This window comes from Pseudochaenichthys georgianus, chromosome 7, assembly GCF_902827115.2.
Source record: "Pseudochaenichthys georgianus chromosome 7, fPseGeo1.2, whole genome shotgun sequence".
Classification (NCBI taxonomy): domain Eukaryota; kingdom Metazoa; phylum Chordata; class Actinopteri; order Perciformes; family Channichthyidae; genus Pseudochaenichthys; species Pseudochaenichthys georgianus.
The window spans coordinates 17,204,610-17,231,092 of record NC_047509.1 but is presented as its reverse complement, the minus strand read 5'-3'; the positions used below and the strand labels follow the sequence as shown (position 1 = coordinate 17,231,092).

General features: G+C 41.2%; 1 protein-coding gene across 2 annotated transcripts in view; it reads right to left on the bottom strand.

The window, feature by feature from the left end:
* The window catches only part of camkvl (CaM kinase-like vesicle-associated, like), a 65,742-nt gene that overhangs the window by 36,937 nt on the left and 2,322 nt on the right, over positions 1 to 26,483 (bottom strand). Inside the window, exon 1 of one of the 2 annotated variants that reach the window (XM_034088074.2) lies at positions 5,115 to 5,143. The exons of the other annotated variant lie outside the window; for it this stretch is intronic. Coding sequence (XP_033943965.1) covers positions 5,115 to 5,123 — 9 coding nt within the window. The 5' untranslated portion in view covers positions 5,124 to 5,143. Of the gene's footprint in view, positions 1 to 5,114; positions 5,144 to 26,483 lie in introns of those variants that run through there. 2 annotated transcript variants of the gene reach the window in all.

Below are 26,483 nucleotides of genomic sequence, written 5' to 3'. Positions count from 1 at the left end.
CACACACATGCACAAACACACACAGGTCAGAGAATTACTTTCTAAACATCGTTTTGCACTAGTGGTCCACTCATGTCTGCGCCCTATCAAGGATTTCCAATTTCAAAACCCTTCATCCAGAAAGCAATGGCTAAATTCCATCTGTCGCAGAAAGAAATGCATGAAGAGTGAGGAGTGGAGCTTTAACTTCAATCTGAGGTGAGAAGACCCTAAAAGATGATATTACAACTCAGGGGTAAAGGATTGCATGGAAACAGCTTTGAAATCTGTGTTGAGGAAATATCTGGGTCCTGATTTCACAAAATGAATACGTAACAATACCGAAAACTTTTGTCATTGTCTTCACCTTTTTGTCTTTCTTTTGCCATTCCTAAGGGCAGACAAAAGCATGTAAGCCAATATTATAAACACTTTAAAGAGCCTGTGACACGGTTTTCCCCCATCATCCAAACCCATCAATTTGAGTACATATTGTCCCCTTGAAAACCGTTACTGAACTGATTTTGGATATTTGTACTTTGATAACCATTAATCTGCCTTCAATGTTGACAATTTTCTGGATCTTCTCGCGGATTCTTCAAGTCCCGCCAAATGATGGGTGACGTCATTGCGGGCACAGCGCTCCAGCTGCACCGTCCAGGATCCCAGCATCTGCATGTAAACCTTTATATATATACAGTCAGATGTAAACGCACGACGGCGCACACAGCAGCAAGCTCAGACAGCGATGACAGTTTAATGTTGAACGTGTCTGAGAGCTCATATGAGGCTGAAGGATCGCTTTATGTTGTATCTGTTAGAAGTTTAGGAATGAGGTGCGTCAATATGGGCGATCATATGGTCATGTAGCCAGTGGTGGACTGGGACTACAAATCATCCCGGGACTCTCGACCGGCCCACTTCGGTACCGCTAGTAAATTGTCAACGGGGGGAGTGGGGGATGTAAAATACAAATATAATGTATAATGTCTGTGTCTTTGACATTAGCGCTGCTAGCCACCTGTGCCCTGTACTACGAAGCCAGTTCAACAGACCCTGGATATGTTTGAGTAACAAACAAACTAACAAACGAGATCTCGCTAAGCGGTCCTACGACGCTGGTTATCAACTCGGTAAATCAAGCTAGGGTATCTCTCTCCAGCTGAGAGCGCGTTCACGTCTAAGACACGAGTGGATCTGACTTTAATTACAGTCTCGAGTGTTTCGTCAACATAATGTGTTAAATAATACTTCTGCATCCAGTCTGTGACACTGTGAGTGTTGCACGGCCAGATGAGGCTGGAGAAGCTGACTCAGATAAGGAAATATATGATATATTATGATATTATATGATCGATGATCTGATTGATGATGTAATATGAATGATAAGTGCGACACGTCGGCGTCTTCTCTGCATGGCAGTTTACACTGTATTTTCTTTATCCTGTAATATGACTTGAGAGATTTAAACTCCGCACACTGAGTTGATCTCTTTTCTATAGACGCCGGAGGCGGGCAGCGTCAGGTAAAAGAAGTTATTTAGCCTTCTCAAACCTGAGCCTCACGCGCCGCCTATGGGGGATGTGCTAGTGACTTATCCGACCGGCCCACTTCGGTACCGGCCCATCGGGATTCGTCCCGATGGCCAGTCCGCCACTGCACCCAGCCCACGTAAACTGTCAACGGGGGGAGCCTCGCTGCGGGGAAACGGTGGACCTAGTGTCCCGATCGGAGTAGGAATAATAATAATAATAATAATAATAATAATAATAATAATCCGTGATTTTATCCATTAATTTCCCCAACATTGTGGTAAAAAACCACACATTTAATCCACGTTGGTGTACTACAACTACAAAAAGCATCGGTTTGTTTTCTCATCAGTAAATGCAGACCGGCTCAAACAAACGATTTTTAATCATCATCCTCACTCATCATTTAATGTATCATATGTTCGCCGAATTGACATGAAAGCACTGACAAATATGAATATACTGTAGTCAACTTCATTAAAACGTTATTAACGTGCCTAATCTCAGTAATTCACCATTTCTACGCATGACAACACACTTTGTCCGTGTTTGGCTCTCGAAGCGTTCCCGCATTGACGTCACTTCCGGCTTCCCCCAAAACTTCAAAATGAGTGAAGGAATTTCCCCGCGATGTTCGAAATTATTGATATTTAACGAAACGGTATCGCTTTTTCTTTTTTAAACTGACGGTTCGAGATTACTAGTAGCCCAATATTTCTTTGCACAACAGTTGTTGGGATGGTGTCACAGGCTCTTTAAATGCAATGCAGTCATTATAGACTGTATGTAATTTAGCTGTATTTGTCTTTACATATACTGATGGTTTGTTTAAATACGGGGTCATTGATGTGGTTATTTATTCAATTTGTCTGTTTTTGTGAGTTAAGTTCCACATACCATAATAAATAATTTTGCAGGATTTGTATCTGTGCATGTGTTACAATCACAGTAACAAAACAACCTCCAAGCATAAGTATTACATATGAATGCAGATCATCCTGTCAAGATGTGGAGGTGGTACATTCTGATTTCACATCAGAATAATAACTAAGGTATCGGTGCTGCCTGGTGGATAACTTCCAGATATAGTCTGCATCTCTGATTACTCTCAAATGTTCAGGAGCAGTAATTGTAAACTCTAGTAGCCCGAGGCACACTCCGAGCTGTTGTGTAGTTGCTTCAAACTTTGAAATGCCAACCAGGTCGTCTAATGAGTAGGGTTGCCAGAAACTGACCATGATCAAAATCGATTATTCGGCAGCCCTGGCGAATAATAATCGATTATTCGACCCCCCCCCCCCCCCCCCCCGCGGGAGAAGAAAAAAAGAAAAAAAACAGACTCAGACAAAAGGAATTCCGTTGTTTTCTTTACTAGAACATGTTTAACAGCACAAACAACAAACAAGCATGTCATCACAACGACGTGGCCTTGAAGTGAAGTTGTTAATGGCCGGCTGTGCTGCGTCTTTCTCTGTAACCTCTTTGGCGTGCTTCGCACTCAAATGCGAACGCATTGTTGAGGTTGAGTTGTGATAGACCAACGTCTTTTCGCAGAGCTTGCATTTAACTTCCTTTGGACTTGTATGTTCGAAGTAGTTCCACAAGGAGGAACGCTTTTTACCTGCCGCTTTGTTCATCTTTAGTCGCACGTGTGAGGAAGAGGGGGGGTGGGGGCGGGGTCGGTGTGTAGCGTGCTGCAGCAGCAGTCTGCTCTGCACGCAGGCTTCCTCCAAGTTTACAGTAAAACAAACTGGTGGTGTGACCAATGGCCATTTACAATTATTAATACTATTACTATTATTAGCATATATATATTTATATATATTTTGGTTGAAACTAAGCCAGAAAAAAAAAAAAAACATAAATAATAAAAAAAAATATATATAAATAAAATCGATTTTTAAAAATAATATTCGATTATGGAGACTGTAACGAATATTCGAATAATCGCTGGCATCCCTACTAATGAGACATCACACGTCTCCAATTAAATTGTATTCCCAAATATAAAACGTCTGACTTGTGTGAATGTCATTGCAATCACAGAAAGACAATGAATGGGAAGGAGAAGGAAATGTTCGCCCAGTCATTGTTGTTCTGTGGCTGGATTAGAGCCTCAGAGGCATTGGAAAACACACAGAGAGAAAGCTTTGACTAACAATGATGATTAAAAGAAGAATCTTATTTTCGAGACCAAAAGCATATTATCCAAACTGTGGGGGCTGAATGAATGAATGACACAGAGGGGGCCATAGCCCACGGATCCTAGTGGTAATTTGTATGCAGCAAGCACCAAAACGCATTCACATAGGTATTTCTGTGATATCACACACACACACACACACACACACACACACACACACACACACACACACACACACACACACACACACACACACACACACACACACACACACACACACACACACACACACACACACACACACACACACACACACACACACACACACACACACACACACACACACACACACACACACACACACACACACACACACACACACACACACACACACACACACACACACACACACACACACACACACACACACACCACAAATGATTCATAGATGAGTACAATTCCCACGCAATTTCCATTGATGTGCTGACTCTTTTAACATTAGCACCCATCTGAAAAGTTAAATGTTAAATGACAACCTGTCTGGTGATAAATACGCTGCAGTTTATATAGTGGTGAACTTTGCCGCCATAAGTAACCTGTGTTTACAAATAAAGAGGAAGCAGTAGGTGTGTTTGAATGTGAGAGCGAGTTAGCATAGCAAGTACAAATGGATAGTGAGCAACAGACAAAGAGGACCATTCAGAAGGATAACATTGACAAAAAGATGGAAGAATGAAAGACAGAGACAAGCAAGGACAGATGTGAAGACAGTGAGGGAATGAAAGTGAGAACATTTCTATGAGAAAGTCAGCATGTGAATGTGTGTATGGGAAAAATGCTATTGTGAAATATTCAGTATGATGGAAGAATTATAGAAGATAAATCCCTTCCCTGGAGGGAGAAAAGGGAGGAAAGAGAAGGGAGGAGGAGCAGAGAAGAGGAGGAGAAAGGAGCGGTGATTGAAGTTTTGGATAAGAATCATAAGGATGGAGATCATTTCAACAGAGAGGTGTCTGCTGTGAAGCTTTGTGTAGGAATGTCAGGCCCCTCTATTTATAAACAGTGTGTGGGTATACTGCTCACACCTTATAGCATCCAGTACACCTGTGGAGCTGACTGGAGGTGAGCGTGTGTACAATGTTCTCCTGGCGTACAGTTTTAGCACAAGAGTCTCTGTGTTATCAAAGGCTGGAATGGAAATGTTCTTTTCTCTATGGGTCAAAAGTGCACGTGTAACTAAAGTTCATGATTCTAAGGAGCTGGTGTCTTTAATGCCTCTAAGGATACATTTTGTTTTATTGATTGCAGGTCCTAAATGTAAGTAATGACTGTCTGTTTGAGGGAGGATGTTGAGGAGGAGGGAGTGAAGAACGGGACTTAGACATCTAGCTGTTGGACTAACAGTCAAACTTAGTTAAGAGGCTATACACACAAAGAAATGAAATGTCAAATGTACTTACTCTAGTCATGTCAACCGGTTGCACGAAACTAGGCTAAGTAAATGGAAAAAAGACAAGTTATCTTACAGTTATATTGTATTTGCTTAACGCAGTTATGTTGAATTTACATACAATTTGCATTGATTTACCTAACGCCGTCATGTTGTATTAACTTAACACAAAAAGAGTTCCATTTATGTTGTAGGATTTTGTTTATTGCACTTTATAACTTAATCCAAGTGGCTCTATCAATAGGGTTGTCACTTTGTTTCTGACTGGAATTTCTCAGCAACCATTTGATGGATTGGCTTAACATTTTGTACAGATACTTATGGCTGTCCTATCGCCTCAAACATTCACTATGAGATGTACATTACCACTTTTAAGGGAAATATATAACAACATTTAACACATCTTTAGTCGGGTCTAGTCATATCATGGTGCTGTTAACATGCTGACATAAGCATTTAGCTCAAAGCACCTTAATGCACAGCCTTACAGAGCTGCCAACATGGCTAATAAACAATCCTTCATTCTCTGGGTTCTTTGAGGGGCCAAAACTGAACCGTGAAGGTGGCACCTGTCAATCAAGCCAGCCTGTCCCAAAGCATTCCCTCCCTTTAAGGATCAACTTTTCGCTAGCAATAATCACATTTACCATAAATAATTGACATAATTGTTCAAGAAAGATGTTGGCAACTTCTAAGTAATTTCTATTTTCTTGGATCAAACCACTTATGGCTGTGTGAATAGCAGTTTTCTCCAACTTTAAAAAGGTGCAATGTGCAATTCCGAGGCACCTTATCTACATAAATCGTTGTCAGCATTTAATTTCTACTATTTTATTCATACAATTATAATTTGCTGCCAGAGTGTCTCACTAGCCCCTCTTGAAGAACCAAGTGATATAAGAAAACTGAATAAATGGGGCTGGGCAGTTAGCATGTTTTTCAGTAGATATCTGCAAAACAATACATAGACATCTTTGACAGAACGTCAACACTTTTACATCTTAACATTGTGTAAAGAGATTATGAAAGTTTTCTATATAAAAACCTGTCTTTATTTTTGAAAGTTTTTTTTTTTTTTTTACAAAGAAAAATCGTACAGAATGTCATTGAGCAGTCAAATACATACTGTAGATGCAACAGTGCACATTTAAACCAGACTGCCAAAAAGCAGATCAAATATACCCCCCACCCCTACCCCAGCATGAAAGAAAAAACAAAACAGAGTAAATGAGATAAGTGTACACGTTCTCACAAATGATAAAAAAAAAAAATTTTTTACATACAAAGCAAACGACAAACAAAAAGACAAAATATATGCAAAATGTACAATATTGCTTTAGAAATGGTAGTAACCCAGATTCAGCAACACTCAAATCTATACGCAATCTTCTTTAAAGAGTTAAGTCCAGCTTGCACTTCTCTATGTGTGTGATCAATGGCTGCCAGGCCTTATAAAATCTATCAGTAGATCCCTTCAGAGTGGACCGGATTTTCTCCAGATGCAAAAACTGCAACAGGTCTCTAATCCAGTGAGTATGGGTGGGTGGTGACTCATCCTTCCATTTAAGAAGAATTAGTCGTCGAGCTATCAACGATGCAAAAGCAATGGCATTTAATTTATATTTTGGAAGTTGAGCTTCTCTAGCAACAACTCCAAACAATGCTGTCAGTGGAGACAGATTGAGAGGAATTTCAAACACTTCTGAGAGAGTTTTAAAAACATCTTCCTAGTACTTGCATAGCCGGGGACAAGTCCAAAAAGTGTGAATAAGATTTCCTACTTGATTCTTTCACCTAGCACACATGGGGCTCACATTAGGATAAAACTTGGCTAATTTCGCTTTAGTATAGTGTAGACTATGAAGAATTTTAAACTGTAGGAGTCCATGCCGTGCTCAGATAGAGGAGGAGTGAACTTTGTTTAGAATTGAATCCCATGTGTCCTCATCCAATTGTAATTGTAAGTCCTCTTCCCATAGGCCTTTAATTATAGATAAGGAGGGGCAGTCAAGTTGAGAAATGATCTTCTATATTTGAGCAACCACACCCCTCCCGAGTGGGTTAACATCCAAAATATGGTCTAATATTGTTTTATCCGGCGGATAAGGGAAATTAACTAGATTATTTCCAGCAAAGTTTCTAACCTGCAAATATCTAAAAAATTGGTTGTTATTAAGGTTATATTTCTGTTTCAGCTGGGTGAATGAGGCAAAAGTACCATCAATATATACATCTCCAAAATATTTAATACCTTTTGTCTCCCAAATATTAAAAGCAAGGTCCTGCAGTGATGGGGGAAAAGAATGGTTTTGATCAATAGGTGCTGAAAGGGGCATTAATACAAGTCCACATTTTTTCCTAAACTGTACCCAGATCCTAAGGGAATGTCCAAGTGTTGGGTTATTTTTATATGCAGAGAGATCCACAGTTGTGGGGCATGTCAAGAGAGCAGGTAGTGAAGATTGTTTACAGAATGAGGCTTCAGCAGCCAACTAGGATGGTTGTTGGTTGTCTAACGGCATTTTCCAAAATAATATGCTACGAATATTAGCTGCCCAGTAGTAATACTCAAAGTTAGGTAAAGCCATTCCTCCTGATTGTTTTGGTCTTTGCAAAAAAGCCTTACGAATTCTTGAAGGTTTATTGTTCCAAATAAATGTTGAGATAGATTTGTCAAGGGCTACAAAGAATTTTCTTCTTATCAATACTGGCACACATTGAAACAAATAAAGACATTTCGGCAAAACATTCATCTTAACGGCATTGATTCGGCCAGCCAGGGAGAGGGGTAGTGTATTCCACCTCTTTAAATCCTTCTTAACTGTTTCTAAAAGGTTAGTAAAATTGAGGTCAAAGAGTTTATTACGTAATTGTGGAATTTTTACCCCTAAATAAGTAATATACTCGGATGTTTGTCCCAGACTGAAATTTTGAAAAGGTAGAGTTTTAGCTATTTTATTTATAGGAAGCAACTCACTTTTCTGAAGGTTTAATTTATAGCCTGACATTTTTCCGAAGCTGTTTAGTATACTGAAGACATATGGTAGCGATCCCAGGGGATCAGAAATGTAGAGCAGGAGATCATCTGCATATAAGGAAAGTTTATGTTCCTCTCTAGTCCTAAGCACTCCTTTAAAATGTGCCTCAGAACGGAGTTTAACTGCCAAGGGCTCAATCGCTACTGCAAATAGGAGGGGAGATAGTGGGCAGCCCTGCCTTGTGAAGTGGGAAATAACTAGATTTCTCTTTGTTGGTTTGTACTTGTGCCATCGGAGATGAATATAATAGTTTTATCCATGATATATAGTGTTCACCTAATCCAAATTTAGCAAGGGTATAACATAAATAATCCCATCCTACCCGGTCAAAGGCTTTTTCGGCATCAAGGGATAAGACTATCTCAGGTTGAGGTGAGGAGGGAGTGTATAAGATTTGAAACAGTCTGCGTATATTAAAAAAAAACGTGCCTCCCTTTAATAAACCCGGTTTGATCCTGCGATATTATTGTTGGCAACTGTTTTTCCAGGCGTCTAGCAAGGCATTTGGATAATATTTTAAAATCAACATTCAATAAAGAGATTGGGCGGTATGACGAAGGTTCTAATGGGTCTTTATTTGGTTTTAAGAGTAAGGATATTGTAGCTTCATTTAATGTTGGCGGTAAGGAGCTGGATCTTAAGGATTCATCATACATTTCTTTTAAAAACAGGAGTAAGATTTTTGCTAAAGGTTCTATAAAATTCAACTGGGAAGCCATCTGGCCCAGGAGATTTGCCTGCTTGCATTGTTTTTATAGCTTCTTCAATTTCAGATGCAGTAATTTGATCATTGAGCTGCTTCCTAGCACCATCGCCTAAAGTGGGAAAAGAAATGCCTTAAAAAAATGTATCCAGCAGTTTTTCGTTCCTACAGGATTCAGATTCGTAAAGTCTACTATAGAACTTCTTAAATGTTTTGTTGATTTCACCAGAATCATGGGTCAGATGGCCAGATTCATTTCTGATTTGAGCTATTAGTCGTGAGCTCTCTGAGCGCCGCAATTGGTGAGCAAGAATTATGGATGCTCTTTCGCCCTGCTCATAAACCAATCCCTTTGATTTTAAAATCATCTGTTCAGTCTGCTTTGTAGAAAGAAGATTAAATTCTGTCTGTAAACATAATCTCTCTTTATATAAATCAGGAGATGGAGAAGCAGAATGTTGCTGATCCAAATTTAAAATCATATTGGTCAACTCCAGCAAGGGCATTCTTCTTTGTTTGTTTTTGAAGGAGCTATAAGAGATTATTTTCCCACAGATATATGCTTTAAGACTTTCCCAGACATAACTCCATTTCATGTCTTTATCAATATCCATCTCAAAAAATATGTCAATTTCTGAAGATATGCATTTTATGAAGGTTTCATCAGATAGTAAGTGGGTATTAAATCTCCAAGATCGAGAAGGCGTTGGTTGATTCTCAAAGCATAGCTCCATGATCAAAGGACAATGATCTGATATTATTATAGCATCATAGGAGCAATTTTTTACCATCGGAAGAAGGCGTTTGTCAATAAAAAAGTAATCAATGCGTGAGTACGATTGGTGACAGGGGGAAAAAAAGAGTACTGCCTAGCTGACGGAAAGAGGAAGCGCCACGCATCTACGGCTCCCAGAGTTTCTAAATGTGACTGCAGACCCAATGCACATTTTGTTAACTGCACGGGCCGTGCTGAAGAGCGGTCTAACTTTGGGTTTAGAACACAATTCACGTCTCCCCCCACTATCAATTGGTGACCCGCAGCAACAGGCACATTTAAGAATAGCTCATTAAAAAACATATAATCATCACAGTTCGGTGCGTAAACATTAATAAGAGTTAAGGGTGTGTTATACAGTGAGCCAGATACCATAACATACCGACCATTGCGGTCTTCAGTGATCTGAGATACAACAAAGGGTACGGATTTGTGAATAAGTATAGCAGTGCCTCAAGCTTCACCATTGAATTTGGAGTGATACACCTCACCCACCCACTGAGTTTTAAATTTTGAATGGTCTGAAATCCTTAAATGTGTTCCCTGGAGAAATGCAATATTGACCTTGAGGTTCTGAAGATGGGAGAGGACTTTCTTACGCTTTACAGGTTGATTAAGGCCCTTACAGTTCCAGCTGATAAAGTTGACCTGGCAGCCATACACCCCAGGACGGGCAGATGGAGTCGTCATTGAAGATTTCTTATTGAAAGAATGGAGAGCTGAAGTGCAAGCTGGTCATAGATTAAGGTGCTAAAATATTGCCGTACTCTGGAGCATTCATAACAGAAACCATAAGAAAACAAACAAAACAAAAACAGACTATAACACACACAAAAAAGAAAACATTTATCACACATTGTTCTCCCCATTTTCCCATTTCCCCTACACAAACAGTGTATTTCCCAAAGCTCAACAAGCTTTACTCTAACCGCCATTACCTAAATATCTAACCACTTTCGGTCCTTAGTTAACAGAATTTGCTCATCCAGCATTGAACTCCTCTAGTGTCCTTATTCTAAGCTAAAAACAATAATCACATAAAACAAGACCCAAAAGACATGTGCAAAATAATTGCAAAAGGTATTTTGCTCAAAGCTAAACCCTCTCACAAACGTCTTGCTTATATGCTATCTGTATGATCTTGTGAGCACCTGTTACTATAAGAAGTGAAAAAAGATGCTTTAAACATGAAAAGATACATTCATTAAGTAGTTACTGAAGTTAAACTCGAACTGAAGCAACCGGTGAACAAGACAGACCAAACCTGCACGAGGAGATCTCAGGGAAAGAGTCTCAAAAGTTCCCGTGAATGAAAAGTCTGTTTAAACGTTATAAGGAAGCAGCGTAATTCTCGAGATAAATCAGGCCTCATCCACCCGGAGCATTCCGATCCCGATTTCCAGTCCGTGGTAAACGACTCCTTGATTTAACAGACTGGCACAAACAGCTGCACAAATGTTCACATATTTTCGGCTGTAGGCTTTATCTTCGTAGTGTAGTATTCCATCGCGGATTGGGGAGAGTCGAAAATCCTCGTCTCACTGCCGAAAGTGATCTGCAGTCGTGCCGGATAAAGGAGCCCATATCTGACGTCTGCCCTGCGAAGCACAGCCTTCACCTCATTATATGCAGCTCTGCGCTTGTCCAAATCTGCGCTATAGTCAGGGAATATGAAAATCTGGGTGCCACCGAGCACGCGCTTGCCTTTCTGACGTGAGAGTTTCAGTATTTCCTCTTTCACTTGAAAAAGATGAACTTTACAGAGGAAGGAGCGTGGGCGCTCTCCGTCTTTAGGTCGGGAAGCGGGTACACGGTGAGCACGGTCAAGTACCGGTGCTTTCTCCAGTCCGGTAAACAATTCGTGAAGCATGTTAGAGATGAACGTAGTAGGGTTGCCTTGTTCAACACCTTCTGGTATTCCAACAATACGTAGATTGCAACATCTCCAGGGTTTCCCACACATAGACTATACTTGGGCGGGCCGCCCAGGTATATTAACGGCCGCCCAAGTATATTTCGCGACCCATTTAGTTTTTTAATAATTTTTTTTTTATTCGTCCGTGACCACGACGCCATCTGCGATCGATTAACTTGTGGACAATGATCCCTCGCTACCTTGCACTGATCTCGCCTCCTTCTGGCCTGTTAAGTGGCCTGCCTCACACAGGGTGACTGGCTGTTCACATGATGTGGCCTTCCGACATGGCCACTGTCATACAGATCATAAATCATAGCCCTTGATTGGTCTCTGTGTGTCATTCAAGCTCGGGATAAGCTCAGCTCAGGTGAGGTAAAGGACTCTCTGAGTGTTTAGATAGTTAACTTAGTCTAAGTTATCAGTGGGTCTCAAACGGTGTGGTCACCATTTATGTAAACACATATTTCCATTTGAGAGGGTAGTGATTGGTCTAATGGATAGTGAGGTGGGCTGAAGATCGGAAGGCTGTGAGTTCAAATCCCGCCAGGAACACCACCACTAGTGTGCCCTTGAGTAAGGCACTTAGCCCTTAGTTACTCCAGGGAGAATGTCCCTGTAATCGGTCATTATAAGTCGCGTTGGATAAAAGCGTCAGCTAAATAAAATGTAATGTGATTAGTAAAATATGCATGAATAAATAAATAAAAAGTTAACTGGGTGAAAAAAGGTAAGATACACTTTTAAAACTTGTTGAGAGAAAACTAGTCTTTGCTGCTGCCTCAAAGAGGAGCAGGGGGAGAGGAGGGAGACAGGAGAGGCTGATTCAGGAGCACAGACACACTCAAAACTATAAATGAACCAAAAATAAATTAATAAACACGTTTCAGTGTTTTGTTCATATTGGAAATGGTATGGTATTAGTTATGGCCATGATTTTATGATTATTGAAATGTATACAGTTCTGTTTAATATAGGTGTCACTGTTTCCATAGATCTAGTCTCTTTATTTTCCCCTCAAAATGCACCAGATTGATGCATTTAACTCCAAAATAAAAAATAAAATCTTACCGGGGGGCATGCCCCTGGACCCCCATAGAGGATTTGAGGTCGACCCCCACTACAAATCACATGGATCGGTTCCTAAATACATTTTTTTTTTTTAAATAGTACCCCATTTCCATATGTTCATGTGTGAGTAGTAGATTTAAACTATAGAGCTATCATTATGGGCCCTGCCTGTACCTGTTCGCTCTGCCATCGCGTGAAGGGTCTGCTAACAAGTGACCAACAGAAAGGTTAATGTTGTTGTACGTCATCGGCCCGATAATTATCGGTCCGATATTATAAATTATGACGTCATCCCGATAAACCCGATACCGGTATTAATAGCCCCGATAATATACAATATATTTTTTGGGTAAAAAAAAAGAAAAAAATACTGCGGTGTGGGTGGATTGGGATGAGGGGTGCTTGTTTTTCACTCGGCTCCTCCCGTTTTGCCAGTACTGTGGTATTAGTGGTTTAGGAAGAGGGGAGTTCTTCACAAATCCAGCGCTCCCTAATACTTCGAACCTGATCAGTCACCTGAAACATCGCCATCGCTACGATGGTGTGTTAAAAGCGTACGAAGACAATAATACAATACAAAGTGTGTGTGTGTGTGTGTGTGTGTGTGTGTGTGTGTGTGTGTGCGCGCGCGTGCGTGTTGGAGCTATGGGCAACTCAAGGCATATGCTCGAACCGGAGCTGCCTGGACGCTGCAATCATGTTGCACTATCCGTGATGAGTGTGCTGACTTTTCGTACAATGTCCCACTGTCTGGCTTCCTGCATAAAGTCAAGTGCTCGGCGCAGTTGTGGCGAAATTTCGCTCCTCTGTTTTCATTTAAACAGCTCCTTATATCCGTTAGCGCAGCTAGCTAGCACCAGATGCTAACTACAACAATGCACGTAAGGTCTCTCTCTCGCTCGCTCGGACCACACACACACACACCCTCCCGGTCCTCCCAATGGCCAGTCGGTGCCTGCCGGTGAGCGTGGAAGTGTGGTCTGCCACAAGCGGGCGGCAGGAGCGGGGCTGTCAGCATCAGCTTGTAGATGGTATTTTAAAGTCGATGCGCTCTGAAACTACGGGGCGGCCGAGGAAAAAAAATACACATGCGTTAATCGCGTTAAAATAATTAGTGGCGTAAAACATTTTTTATTATCGGTCTTGAGAAGCAGGAAGTTATCGGTATCGGTTTAAAAAAAACAATATCGTGCATCCCTAGTTCTTTTTAACCAAATATCTCTCAGAGGGGCGTGGGGAGGGGCTCCTTATTTTCATCTACAGTAACAGACCCAGAATCAGCACTTCTGAAACAGGGCTGAGGGGATTATGGGATGCTACAATGATCTGTTTGGTGTTTGGAGCCAAACACTTCAGAGACATGTTTTGTATATATCTGAGACCTATAATATATTGATGAAAAACAGTATAATAGGGGACCTTTAAATTCGGACCAGAATATATGTGACACATTGCAGCCTAAAGGATTGATGGTTGTATTAAACAAGGGTTTCAAATGCCCCTAAATGACATGGCCTAATCTGCATTTACTATACAATCACATTCATATACACATCGGCTTACACACAAAGACACAGAGCAAAAGGCTCTATAAATACAGTGTGGAGGTAATGTTCATCGTGTACAGTAGGCGGATTAACTGGAACCAGGTCAGAGCAAAGGCAGAGCATGCTCAGATTTTCTCCAATTGAGTTGCTTTTTCTTCGCCATTTTTACTTGCTATTGCTTTCCTAGATTTCTTTTTGGTGAAGTAGACTGGAGTGGTTATTTTCTTAAAAGCCCACACATCCTTGCACCCCCACCGACACTTGTTTGCCAAAGTCTCAGTGCCATGTCTCTTCAAAGCATTAAGACCACCTGTACATTTTCTTAGGGTTTTTGTATTTTGTGAGCAGATTAGTTATGCTGATATATTTAATTACTTGAATGCATATAAGCGTGTGGTCATATATCGTAATGACAAATAATTATTTTACTGTAGTGAAAGAACAAACCATGCACACTGATCATAAAATTAGATGGCAGTTGGTTGTTTGTCCTCAATGAAACCGTAAACTCATGAGTTTGTGCTTCATGAATGAGCGAAACCAACAATATTATCCACTGCTGCACCAGATCTATTTTGGTATTTTGTTAAAAGACGGAGAAGACCATATCTCCTGTTTTGAAAGCTCCTTTTAGATCCTGCCCGAGGTGCCTAGGCTGGTACTGCATGTACGAGCATCTGGCATAAAGTGAGAGAACAAGTGAAGGAATGATACACCGACAGTCAGACTAGGCACCAATACCTTTTAAGAAAGGCATTTAAGAAATCAATGTGATGCCTCAGTAATGGTACAAACTGAGAACGAGAGAGCAGGGAGAAGAAGAGGTGAAGGGGAAAAAAGGCAAAGGCCAGAGGGTAAGGTAATGGAGAAGATGTGGGGGGATCAGAGGAGGAGAGCTTGTCCACAAGTCAGAGTAAAGAAAGCACTTCCAACCACCTCAGTATTAAACTCATCCATCCTGAGAGAGAGAGAGAAAATATACAGAGAGCATGCGGGAGGAGGAAAATGAGAGACTGAGAGAACCTGTGTCTGCAGAGCAGTCATCCTTCACCTGTAGCCAGTAGAGATCTTGTCTTGCATAATGCAATGTGAGGATAAAGCCTCCTTTATGACCAGCTGAGCCAATAAATCCGGATCAGTTCTGACCTCTTTTTCTTTTCCCCTGCTATGGAGCTGCTATTTCAGCTGCTGAACTCTCCACAGCCAACTCCTCCTGATTCCTATCCGTCTTTATGTTTAGCATCAGCCTTCACCAGAAAAGACAAGAACGTTTGACTCAATCCATGCAATTAACACAGGTGCCGAAAGTGGAGACACTTTCCACTTATCTCCTCCCTGCTGATCCAATGAAAAAAGCATGTTAAATGTTCCTTATTTTCCCAGTATGTTTAATTGCCTGTATCTGTCTCCATCAACACTAACCATTCCCGCTGGTGCAAAGTCCCTACTGTAATTGTTTTCAATTAAAAACGTGCTGTGCCGCAACCGTCCTTAGCTCGCCTTAGCTACATAATATCGCTGTTCAGGGGAAAGGCTACCAGGAGTTGAGGGGAAGTTGTTTTGGCAGCCATCGTTACGATCCAAGGGGGAGCCACAGTCTGATAAAGCAGTGGCTTGTTGGATGCATCTTTACAACAGCTTGGGGTGTTACGTAATGGGGCGATGTAGCCGAGGATGGTGGCAGAAGAACATATAAAAAGATCCTAATGACGACCATAAAGAGCGAGCAATAAGTGACTGTTACTCATAATGATTGGTGCAAAAGTTATAATTACGTATGTCCTTCTTTTCTTCTAATCAGTAGAGTTGATAGCAGGATTACAGTCAGTTGTTTTGTGGGTTTCATTTGTACCTTTTAAGTCATTTTGTCTGATCTGTGTCCTAGCTACTGTTTGCTGTCCCAGTTTCTAGCCCAGTTTTAGACAATTTTTTTGCTGAACTCAAAGAAACAGAGAGCCAAAAGCTCCCAATTTAGCTCTGTTCAGTCTGGACCAGCATGACGAAAACCCCCAATTAACAGGTGAGTGGACAGACAGGGTGAACGTATGTTAGAGGCTATTTAGAGGAAGGAAAACCACGCCAGGATTGTTTCTCCTCTCTCTGTTCCTAATGCCTTCCTTATAAAAGGCCACGGCAGTCACTCACACAAGATTCTAATGAACGAGATAAATAAGGCAAGGTGCGAAGATGACAAGAGAGGCACAGGGAAGTGAGAGATGACCTACAGTAAGAGGAAAGACGATGTGACAGACAGAGAAAGAGGATAAGATATGAGGCACAACAAAGGAAAAACAGGGACGGGAAGAGGAGAGGGAGAATGATGGATGATGATGTCAAGAAAGAGAGGACAGCACAGACTGCAGATAATGAATGCCACTTTAATGAAGTACTCTTTTCTGTCCCTCCATCTTCATTGCCCTTATGTCTCCTAATCTGTCTTTCCTTTCAATCCCCTCTGTTTCTGTGTTGCTTACAGTCCCTCTCTCTTTTCTTTCACACTAGAGTGCCATTGGGCAAGGATAAATCCTTACTAATTCATGGTTTCTCCTTACATATGTATTTACGAGGCTTTAAATACTGGTTTATTCAGCATGCTACAACAAAGGAAAAACACACCCTTTATCTGTGTGAGTTTTTGACAAGACACTTGAGTAATCACAGTTGATTGAAGGAGATGCTCTCACAGCAATAAAATACAAACTACAAGGAATGAGGATATTTTTCGCTAAGCAGCTTTAAATGACAACATTTAAACTTGTAGTGCTTATATTTCAATAAAAATACATTCATTTATTCCAAAATTATTTTAATTGTGTGTTTAGGTTTGACAATAATGTACTTACTGTTGAAATTGATTTAAGAAATATAACAATACAAGAAAATTAGCATTCAAAATAAAATATTAAAAGAGAGATGGTTAACATTTGACTTTGAGCCTTGAAGGAGTGTGCCAATTTGGAAAAGATATATCAGTCTGTCAATATCCTGGATGTATAATAGAGAGGCGAAGTCCCGCCCATCTACTTCCGGTCCATGGGACCTTATTTCGGAAAATTATGTATTGAAGTCAATGGGGAGAGAAAGATCATCTTTGGGTGGAATTGTGCCACGAATTACACATATGATGTTTGTCAATCTTAAAAAATCATTTCCATGTAAAAAAAAGTCACAGTTTGTCGTAAACTGTTGAAATATAAGACTATGAAAAATACGCAACTAGAAAGACTACAAATCCGAGAATCCCAGTCCCGCATGCTGGCTCTTACGGAACCGACTAACTCCCCTTGTGTGTATGTATAGCTCTCAACACGCCCAGACTTGGAGTGATTTTCACCTCGTTTAATAATTTTCGCCTCATGCTGAAAGAGAGAAGTGAAATGTGCCAACGTGGCGGCCGTCTTGGTGTGTGGTGCGAGACGGGAGATGTAGTTCATTGAGCGGTTTCACACAAACAAAAGTGTTACTTCACAGTTTCACGACACATTTCTTTTTTTACTTGCAAAATTATCTTTTAAATTGACAAACATCATATGTGTAATTCGTGGCACAATTCAAACGATAATCTTTCTCTCTCCATTGACTTCAATTAGGGATGCACGATATTCGTTTTTTGAAACCGATACCGATAACTTCCTGCTTCTCAAGACCGATAACAAAAAATAAAATTACGCCACTAATTATTTTAACGCGATTAACGCATGTGTATTTTTTCGCGCATCGAGTTTAAAATACCATCTACAAGCTGATGCTGACAGCCCCGCTCCTTCCGCCCGCTTGTGACAGACCACACTTCCACGCTCACCGGCAGGCACCGACTGGCCATCGGGAGGACCGGGAGGGTGTGTGTGTGTGTGTGTGTGTGTGTGTGTGTGGCCCGAGCGAGCGAGGGAGAGACCTTACGTGCATTGTTAGCATCTGGTGCTAGCTAGCTGCGCTAACGGATATAAGGAGCTGTTTAAATGAAAACAGAGGAGCGACATTTCGCCACAACTGCGCCGAGCACTTGACTTTATGCAGGAAGCCAGACAGTGGGACATTGTAGGAGAAGTCAGCACACTCAGCAACATGATTGCAGTGTCCAGGCAGCTCCGGTTCGAGCATATGCCTTGAGTTGCACATCACACACACACACACACACACACACACACACACACACACACACACACACACACACACACACACACACACACACACACACACACACACACACACACACACACACACACACACACACACACACACACACACACACACACACACACACACTTTGTATTGTATTATTGTCTTCGTACGCTTTTAACACACCATCGTAGCGATGGCGATGTTTCAGGTGACTGATCAGGTTCGAAGTATTAGGGAGCGCTGGATTTGTGAAGAACTCCCCTCTTCCTAAACCACTAATACCACAGTACTGGCAAAACGGGAGGAGCCGAGTGAAAAACAAGCACCCCTCATCCCAATCCACCCACACCGCAGTATTTTTTTCTTTTTTTTTTACCCAAAAAATATATTGTATATTATTGGGGCTATTAATACTGTTATCGGGTTTATCGGGATGACGTCATAATTCCTAATATCGGACCGATAATTATCGGGCCGATAATTATCGTGCATCCCTAACTTCAATACATAATTTTTCCGAAATAAGGTCCCATGGAGGTCCACTGGAAAGGGAGGGACTTCGCCTCTCTATAAGAACTGGATACAGTGTGGGAGGCGGGGCCTCGTTCATTCCTATGAGAGTTGCTCATTGGCGCATGAAGACAAAATGGCCAAACTTTTGAGAGAGCGAAACGTCACGAAAGTATTCATATAATCTGTTCTTATTGTGTATCCATGGATAAAGGTAAAACTCATGTAATACTGAATTACAAATGAATTTGGCTGACATTTGGTGAACAGATCCCTGGCCTGTGGATCAGTTGGTAAAATTCTGGCAGTGATCTCAATCTGGGATCGGTGCCATTTTAAAATGTTGTGGTGCTTAAACCCTCATATTGCTTTAAGAAATAATTTGAAAGAGTGACAACCGTAAAAAAGTAGGCTGACAAATATACAATTAAATGTTGTTTTTTTCTCTCCACCAAACAATAAAGCTGTGGCTCTGAAATATCAGTGCGGTGTAATGTTGAAATCATGGCGCTGTCCGTGGTGCTGAAATATCAGATGCATTTAAATGGTGCCTTTTTCTTTGTTTTTGCCTATATCTATGTTATTCTATATCTATATTTAAGCCTTTATATTGTATTTAGTGTCACCTTGTTGATACAAGTACAAATATCTGTAGTCTTTGAGAGCGTGAGGATCATATAAACACACTGCTGCTGGAAGTATTCCTGTAATATATATATGAGTATTCAACAGCGTGTGTGTGTGTGTGCGTGTGTGTGTGTGTGTTTGTGTGTTGGTTGGTGGTGTGTGAGCAGGGGCTCACACACCACCAACCAGGGGATTTTCCTTTAACTGCATCATTCACTTGGATACCATTTTCTTTATAAACATACTCATTTAAAAATTCCTACATTCATGATGTTTATGCAGAATGATCAGTTCCGATCATTCTGAAATATGCATAAAAAGAGAGTAGGTTAAGTAATGTTTTCTGTCTTTTGCATAATGCACTACAATAGCATACCTATGGGAAAATAGATGACATGACACGCAAACTAAAGCTTTTACCTCGATTGGTGTGACATCACATTACCAGAGTCAGTTGTACTTTCATACCAATACGTGGAAATGGTACAATGATGTAACACACAAAGCACCCTATGCATAGAAACATATTTGCAGATGTAGCCATATGGCTATGTTCCTCAAGAGTATTGTTTCCCAGAGAACACTTTTTAAATCAAAATATGATTTAAAAAAAAAAAGAATAAGTTTGAGGTTCACCAGGGGACAGAGGCTCAGCTGGAGGATATGAAGCAGATGACATGAGAAACCTCTGGCTCAGTTAAGGGGAAAACAAACATATGCTGTGTGTGCAGTTCAGCTTCAAGCTCATGTTTATGTAACATAGGTGGTGGGGGGGAAATAAGCAGGGTTTTTGCTCCCACCTCTATTGTGTGTCGGTTCATCCTCTTCACCTTAATTTTGTTTCTGCTTGGCTTATGTTTGCCACGTCCTGGTCAAAAACAGCTCCAAGCCCCTGGGGCACTTAAGGATCGTTACGTGCCACCAAAATCTGGTGTCAGGGAGCGAACACTGTCCCATTGCACAGGGGGTTCCACAAGTCATGTTGATGGATAGATGCACCTCTTAATCTTCTACCATCACCATCTGTAACCAACGCTGGCTGCTGTGAGGAGAAATCCCTGTTGTTGTGGACACGGAGGTTTCAGATTGCAGCAGAGCCCGGGACTCGTTTCCCTGCGCCTCAGCCGCAGAGTCTCAGTGGGAAACATTCACATTCAACCACTGAAGAATCAGAGGGCGTTTACTACATCCATTAAAAGCCATTATGGCAGTTCATTATAATGGGATATTGATACCCGCATTGCACCACCATCTAGGCAAGCCATGCCATTAGATTTCATATTGATGAAATTATAAATCTGTGAAAAGAATGGCTTACGTCTTCTGGGCGAGGGCCGCATATCTCACATTCTGCCTTTTGTTCCCCTCTTCATCAACTTCCTCAAGACTATTACCGAACTCAATCATCAATTGCAGAACTCAGCCGGACTTTCCCTCCTTTCCAAATCACCTGACCCCACACTAGGGGTGGGCGATATGACGATATATATCGTCGTGACGATATTAGGTCTCCACGATATGCTTTTTCAGAGATATCGTCCTATCGTGATAACAAAAAAAAAAAATTTGAAAAGAAAATTTGAAAAAAAAAAATAGCGGGAGGGGAAGAGGCTCTCCGTGCGCGGCGCAGGGGGCTATGACAGCGGACGGAGAGCCTCTTCCCCTCCCGCTCCCCCAGCCTCACCTACTGATTTTAAATTTCACCATATATCAAGCGACCGATCGATTTCACAATGTCAGCGCACCTCTGCTTGCGTTCAGTCCGAGTTGTTTAACACGCTCCCAAAGTCCCCGCCCCCTTTCTTTGCAGCGAGCAACCATAGGGCAGGCATTTCATAAAGGGGCTCCTGATGAAAAGACTAGCAAACGGTGGAAAGACATAACTGACGCTGTGGCGTTTTATGTTTTTCCCTTCAGTTATGCTAAAGTCTTTTATTACACTTCAAGTCTACTCTAAAGTTTACATTTTAATTATTTGGCACTGACTTTTCCTCATTGATGTTTTATGTTTTACTTAGTTATGTTTTACCCTCCTTTTCATGTTTATTGATGTTCACTGCTCACTTGTTCATTCAGGGTTTCATTTCTGAAATAAAACCAGCTTGAAATGCTATTTTGGTCTGTTACTCCTTTTTGTTTTAGTTTCTGTTACCTTGTAGGTGCTTGTACTGTTAAGTAACTTGAAAAATAACCATAATAACCGACATGAAAAAATATCGTGATATATATCGTCTATCGTGATACTGCCTGAAAATATCGTGATAACATATTTTTCAATATCGCCCACCCCTACCCCACACTAGGGGTGCAACAACTAATCGCCTTAATCGATTAAAATCGATTACCAAATTAGTTGGCAACTAATTCAGTCGTCGATTCGTTGGTGACGTCATCACCTGTGTTCTACACCCCGTTAAGCTCCAACGTTATCGCTCTTTTTTATCGGTACAGGAAACATTTAAAACATATGTCATATGTATTATTGCTACATAAACGTTATATCGCAGTCTTAGTGTCACCAACTCCGTTTCTAATATGCAATATGACTACAAAATGCGTCTATAATGTATTTTCGATCTTCCCAATTCAGACGAGAGATCTCTCCCCCGCCTGCTTGCGAGGGGGCGGGGCAGTTTACACACACACACGCAGCCGCTACATGCATGCAACACACACACACACACACACACACGGAGGAGATGGCGGAGAGAACGCGCTCCGAGGTATGGTTAAACTTTAGCCGTCTCGATGTGGACAATGCTCGTTACCAAAAGTGCAATAAGTGTTTAGCATGTAAGGGCGGTAACACGAGCAATTTGTCTAAACATTTAGCAAAACTGCTCCACATCCAGACGGAGAAATGCACCGGGTTCGACTGTCTTTCTAGCAGCTCTGTAGCCCCGTCCACGAGTAACATTTCCACGTCAGGTGTTATGTATGCTAGCAGCAACACACGGAGATAACTCAGTTATAAAAACATGGGTTAATGATTAGAGGTAACTGAGTTATTTATTTTGTTAAAGTTTCAGCTATTCTGTTTACAGTTCTGTCATCACATTATTTAATACGATTTGTTAAAACATTGTTGTTTCTTTTGATGTGAAATATTATGCATTTAATTAAAATAAAAAGCGATGTTAGTTTTGTTCACAATTTGTTTAGTTAGTTTACCTTATTTCTTGTCAAAAGAACCGTTAATACTATCGTTAAAAGGACCGGATCGATAAGCAGTATCGATATAAGTAGTAGTACAGTTAAAACCTTAACGATCCGAATAATCGATTAATCGATAGATTAATCGATTATCAAATTAGTCGTTTGTTGCAGCCCTACCCCACACCCATCTTTCTCACAGCTGTTCCCACTTCCCTTATCAGCTCTGCCTGGCCATCTCACCCTCCTAACCCTCCTGCTTCGCATTCCCTCGAATTAGATCCAGCTCTACCAGTGACAGCCAAATGTCTTCCTTCCTTGCCAATTTGTCATCATTGCAATACAGTTTCATGCAGCCCGTCTGCTACCTACGTGTCTGTTTTTTACCTGCCTGTGAGACCCGTTACTCAACTTGGGCTGCGGTCGAATTTTCAGTTTAGCTTAAGAACCTTCCTAACGGAGAGAAATGACCCAGAAGTACCTCAGTGGCTGCCATGATAAGAGTCGTTTGAATTCTCTGGTCTAGATGATAGGAAAGGAGGTTTGAAACTTCCTTTATAACCTCCTTTAGCGTAGGAACAACTGGACCTCCCATTACTAAAGGAAAGGAGAAAATGCTGCCCCACAATGCCTCGCGGCCACAACATTTGCCGTGACACAACATTCGGCCGTTCAGGGAAACAACCGATTATGACCGAGAAATGATATCATGAAAGTTACGGTGCTTATTAAGCTTTTTAAAACGTATGTGGTAAGTTGCCAAAGTGCTTTGTTTTGAACGTTCATCAGTATTATAATCAAAAAGAGAAATATGAACGTTAGTTTTTACTGAAATGATCAAATAAAGTCAACATTTCAGAGTCTTTACTGAGCTGTGTGGGGTTTGTTCAACTTTTAAAAGATGTTTGAATGGTGATATACGCAGTGATAGGTGGTAAGGACTAACGTTTATAATAAATACATTTGTATTGATTTTAAGATATTTAGTTCATACAATCATATGTATTGGGATCATTTGTATTAATGTGGACCGGAGGGAGAGGGTGACGAGCATAAGTTTCACTTTCCTTTTGTATTTCAATTCCAACTTTGGTCATGAAGAATATGTTTCTCTGTTGTCCACGTTCATAAAGCGAAGCAACAGCATCAGAGCACGGTGCAGAGTCTCTAGATGAGTTTACAGTAGTCCCTCGTTCTTTTTAAACATCCATGTTGTAGTCCACTGTATAGAAAACTGTAGTTTCCCCACAGCAGCAGACGCACATTCATGGGTTGGATAGTGAAAGTGCAGTCGGATTCTCAAAGCACCGCAGTCTCTTCTTCTAAATCCTTTTGAATTCTACTATCCACTATTCCTTAACCTCGTGACGTTTCACACAGAGGTCAAGGAATAGAGGCAATAGGGATAGAGGTGATGACGATAGGGATAGAGACGATAGGGATAGAGACGATAGGGATAGAGGCGATAGGGATAGAGGCGATGACGATAGGGATAGAGGCGATAGGGATAGAGGCGATAGGGATAGAGGTGATGACGATAGGGATAGAGGCGATAGGGATAGAGGCGATAGGGATAGAGGTGATGACGATAGGGATAGAGGCAATAGGGATAGAGGCGATAGGGATAGAGGCGATGACGATAGGGATAGAGGCGATGACGACAGGGATAGAGACGATAGGGGTAGAGGCGATAGGGATAGAGGCGATGGCGATAGGGATAGAGGTGATAGGGATAGAGGCGATAGGGATAGAGGTGATGACGATAGGGATAGAGGCGATAGGGATAGAGGCGATAGGGATAGAGGCGATAGGGATAGAGGCGATGACGATAGGGATAGAGGCGATAGGGATAGAGGCGATGACGACAGGGATAGAGACGATAGGGGTAGAGGCGATAGGGATAGAGGCGATGGCGATAGGGATAGAGGCGATAGGGATAGAGGCGATAGGGATAGAGGTGATGACGATAGGGATAGAGGCGATAGGGATAGAGGCGATAGGGATAGAGGCGATGACGATAGGGATAGAGGCGATGACGACAGGGATAGAGGCGATGACGACAGGGATAGAGACGATAGGGGTAGAGGCGATAGGGATAGAGGCGATGGCGATAGAGGCGATAGGGATAGAGGCGATAGGGATAGAGGCGATGACGATAGGGATAGAGGTGATAGGAGCTGAGTTGTGTCACACTCCTAGGTTTATGTCACGGTTTTAGTGTTGTCTGTCTGGTTATGGGTTTTGCAAGTCTGTTCATTTGGTGTTTTGTCTTCCTCCTTGTGTTTTGTCTGGTCCTCCTCCCTGTCGTTAGTTTCCCTGGTGTGTCTCATTGTGTTTACCTGTTGCCCTTGTGTTTCTCCCTCCCCTGCCCAGCTGTGTCTTGTCCTGTGATTACCCTTCTGTGTATTTAGTCTAGTCTTCCCCTGTGTTCCATGTCGGTCCATTGTTTCCCCTCCATGTTTCCACGGTCTGTGTTCCTTGTGCTGCTCGTTTGTTTTTGGATACTGCCTTTTTGCCACAGCTTTTATGATTTAATAAAGCTCGCTTTTTGTTAAATTCTGCATTTGGGCCCCACCTTTTCCACGCATCCTGACATTTTGGACTATTCGGCTGCAGCCTTGGACTCTTTATTTAGGCCTGTGAGCTTTTCACAATAAAATAAATGCGTCCTATTTTTTCCATTTCGGTCGTATCTCTGCGCTGCATGCATAATCCACTGTTACAGATATACTGCCCCCACTCTCTTCAGTATTGACCAATCGTATCAATAATCAATGTTGAGGTTTTTATATTTTATTTCATATTTTTCGGTTTGAAATACATTTACTTCGACCTCTCTGTTCAGTCTGCAGTGATTCAACAAGGAGGAATACTTTATGTGAGTTGATCAATACTAAAAATGTTACTCTAAACAGGAACATAGTCTCTTACATCCTCATCGATGCTTTTCCATCATAACGGCATTGCTTCAGAGCTACTGGTATTGGATCAGTGTTGTAATAACTAATGTAATGTAATAACTACATTGCTCAGCATCTATGAACTGTTTTGTAATCAATAATAGTGATGTAGGGAGGCTAGTGTGTGCACTGTGCAGTCAACTCACTCTTCCATTTAATTGAGTTCAAACCAAATGAAAATACTTATAGATTTCAGGCATGTATAGCTCTTTGATTATATGACCACGTCAGCATTTTCCTGTTAACTGTTAAATCCACCCTGCTGGTATTAAACTATAGCACTGAGAAGTCAGCAGATTATTCTACTAAGGAAGTCCAACTTGTTCAACTTCATAACCAATCAGAATGCCGGAACTTCATCTCTACACAAAAGGTCATTCCTAATGCAGAAAAGGATTTAAAAATACCTTTTATCTGAATTTTGATCTGCTGAAAATATAAGAAACTACAACCATTCCCATCACAAAATTCTCCAAAAGTGTAAAGAAGTATTTCATGTTCAGATTTCCTGCTTAAAATAAAACAAGCACTCAACTAAACAAACAGGATCGAATCATTCACGTCAAAAGCAAGACTTAAATTGTGACTCAAATGTTAAAATGCAAAGCTATAATCTTCCAAATTGTTACATCCAAGTTCTCTTTTATAACTTTGTAAGATGATTAACAAAGCCATCCGTTCGGTCGGTTAACATCCTTCCGATATGCTCAAAATGTTTCTGACTGAGTGCACATCATAGGTCAGTCAGATAAAGAATCTCTTTAAATGAATCCCCAGACTTTTGAAATGCAGCAGGCCCAACGTGCAGGTGAAGGTCCTAACCTCAGACTGGCATCTTCCATTCTCACCAAAAAATCAAGATGGTGTCCATGTCCATGTCCAAGTCCATGAACTCAAACATACAGTGTATCACTGAAACCAGCTCTGTTTGATTATGTGTGTGTTGGCTTGTCAGTTA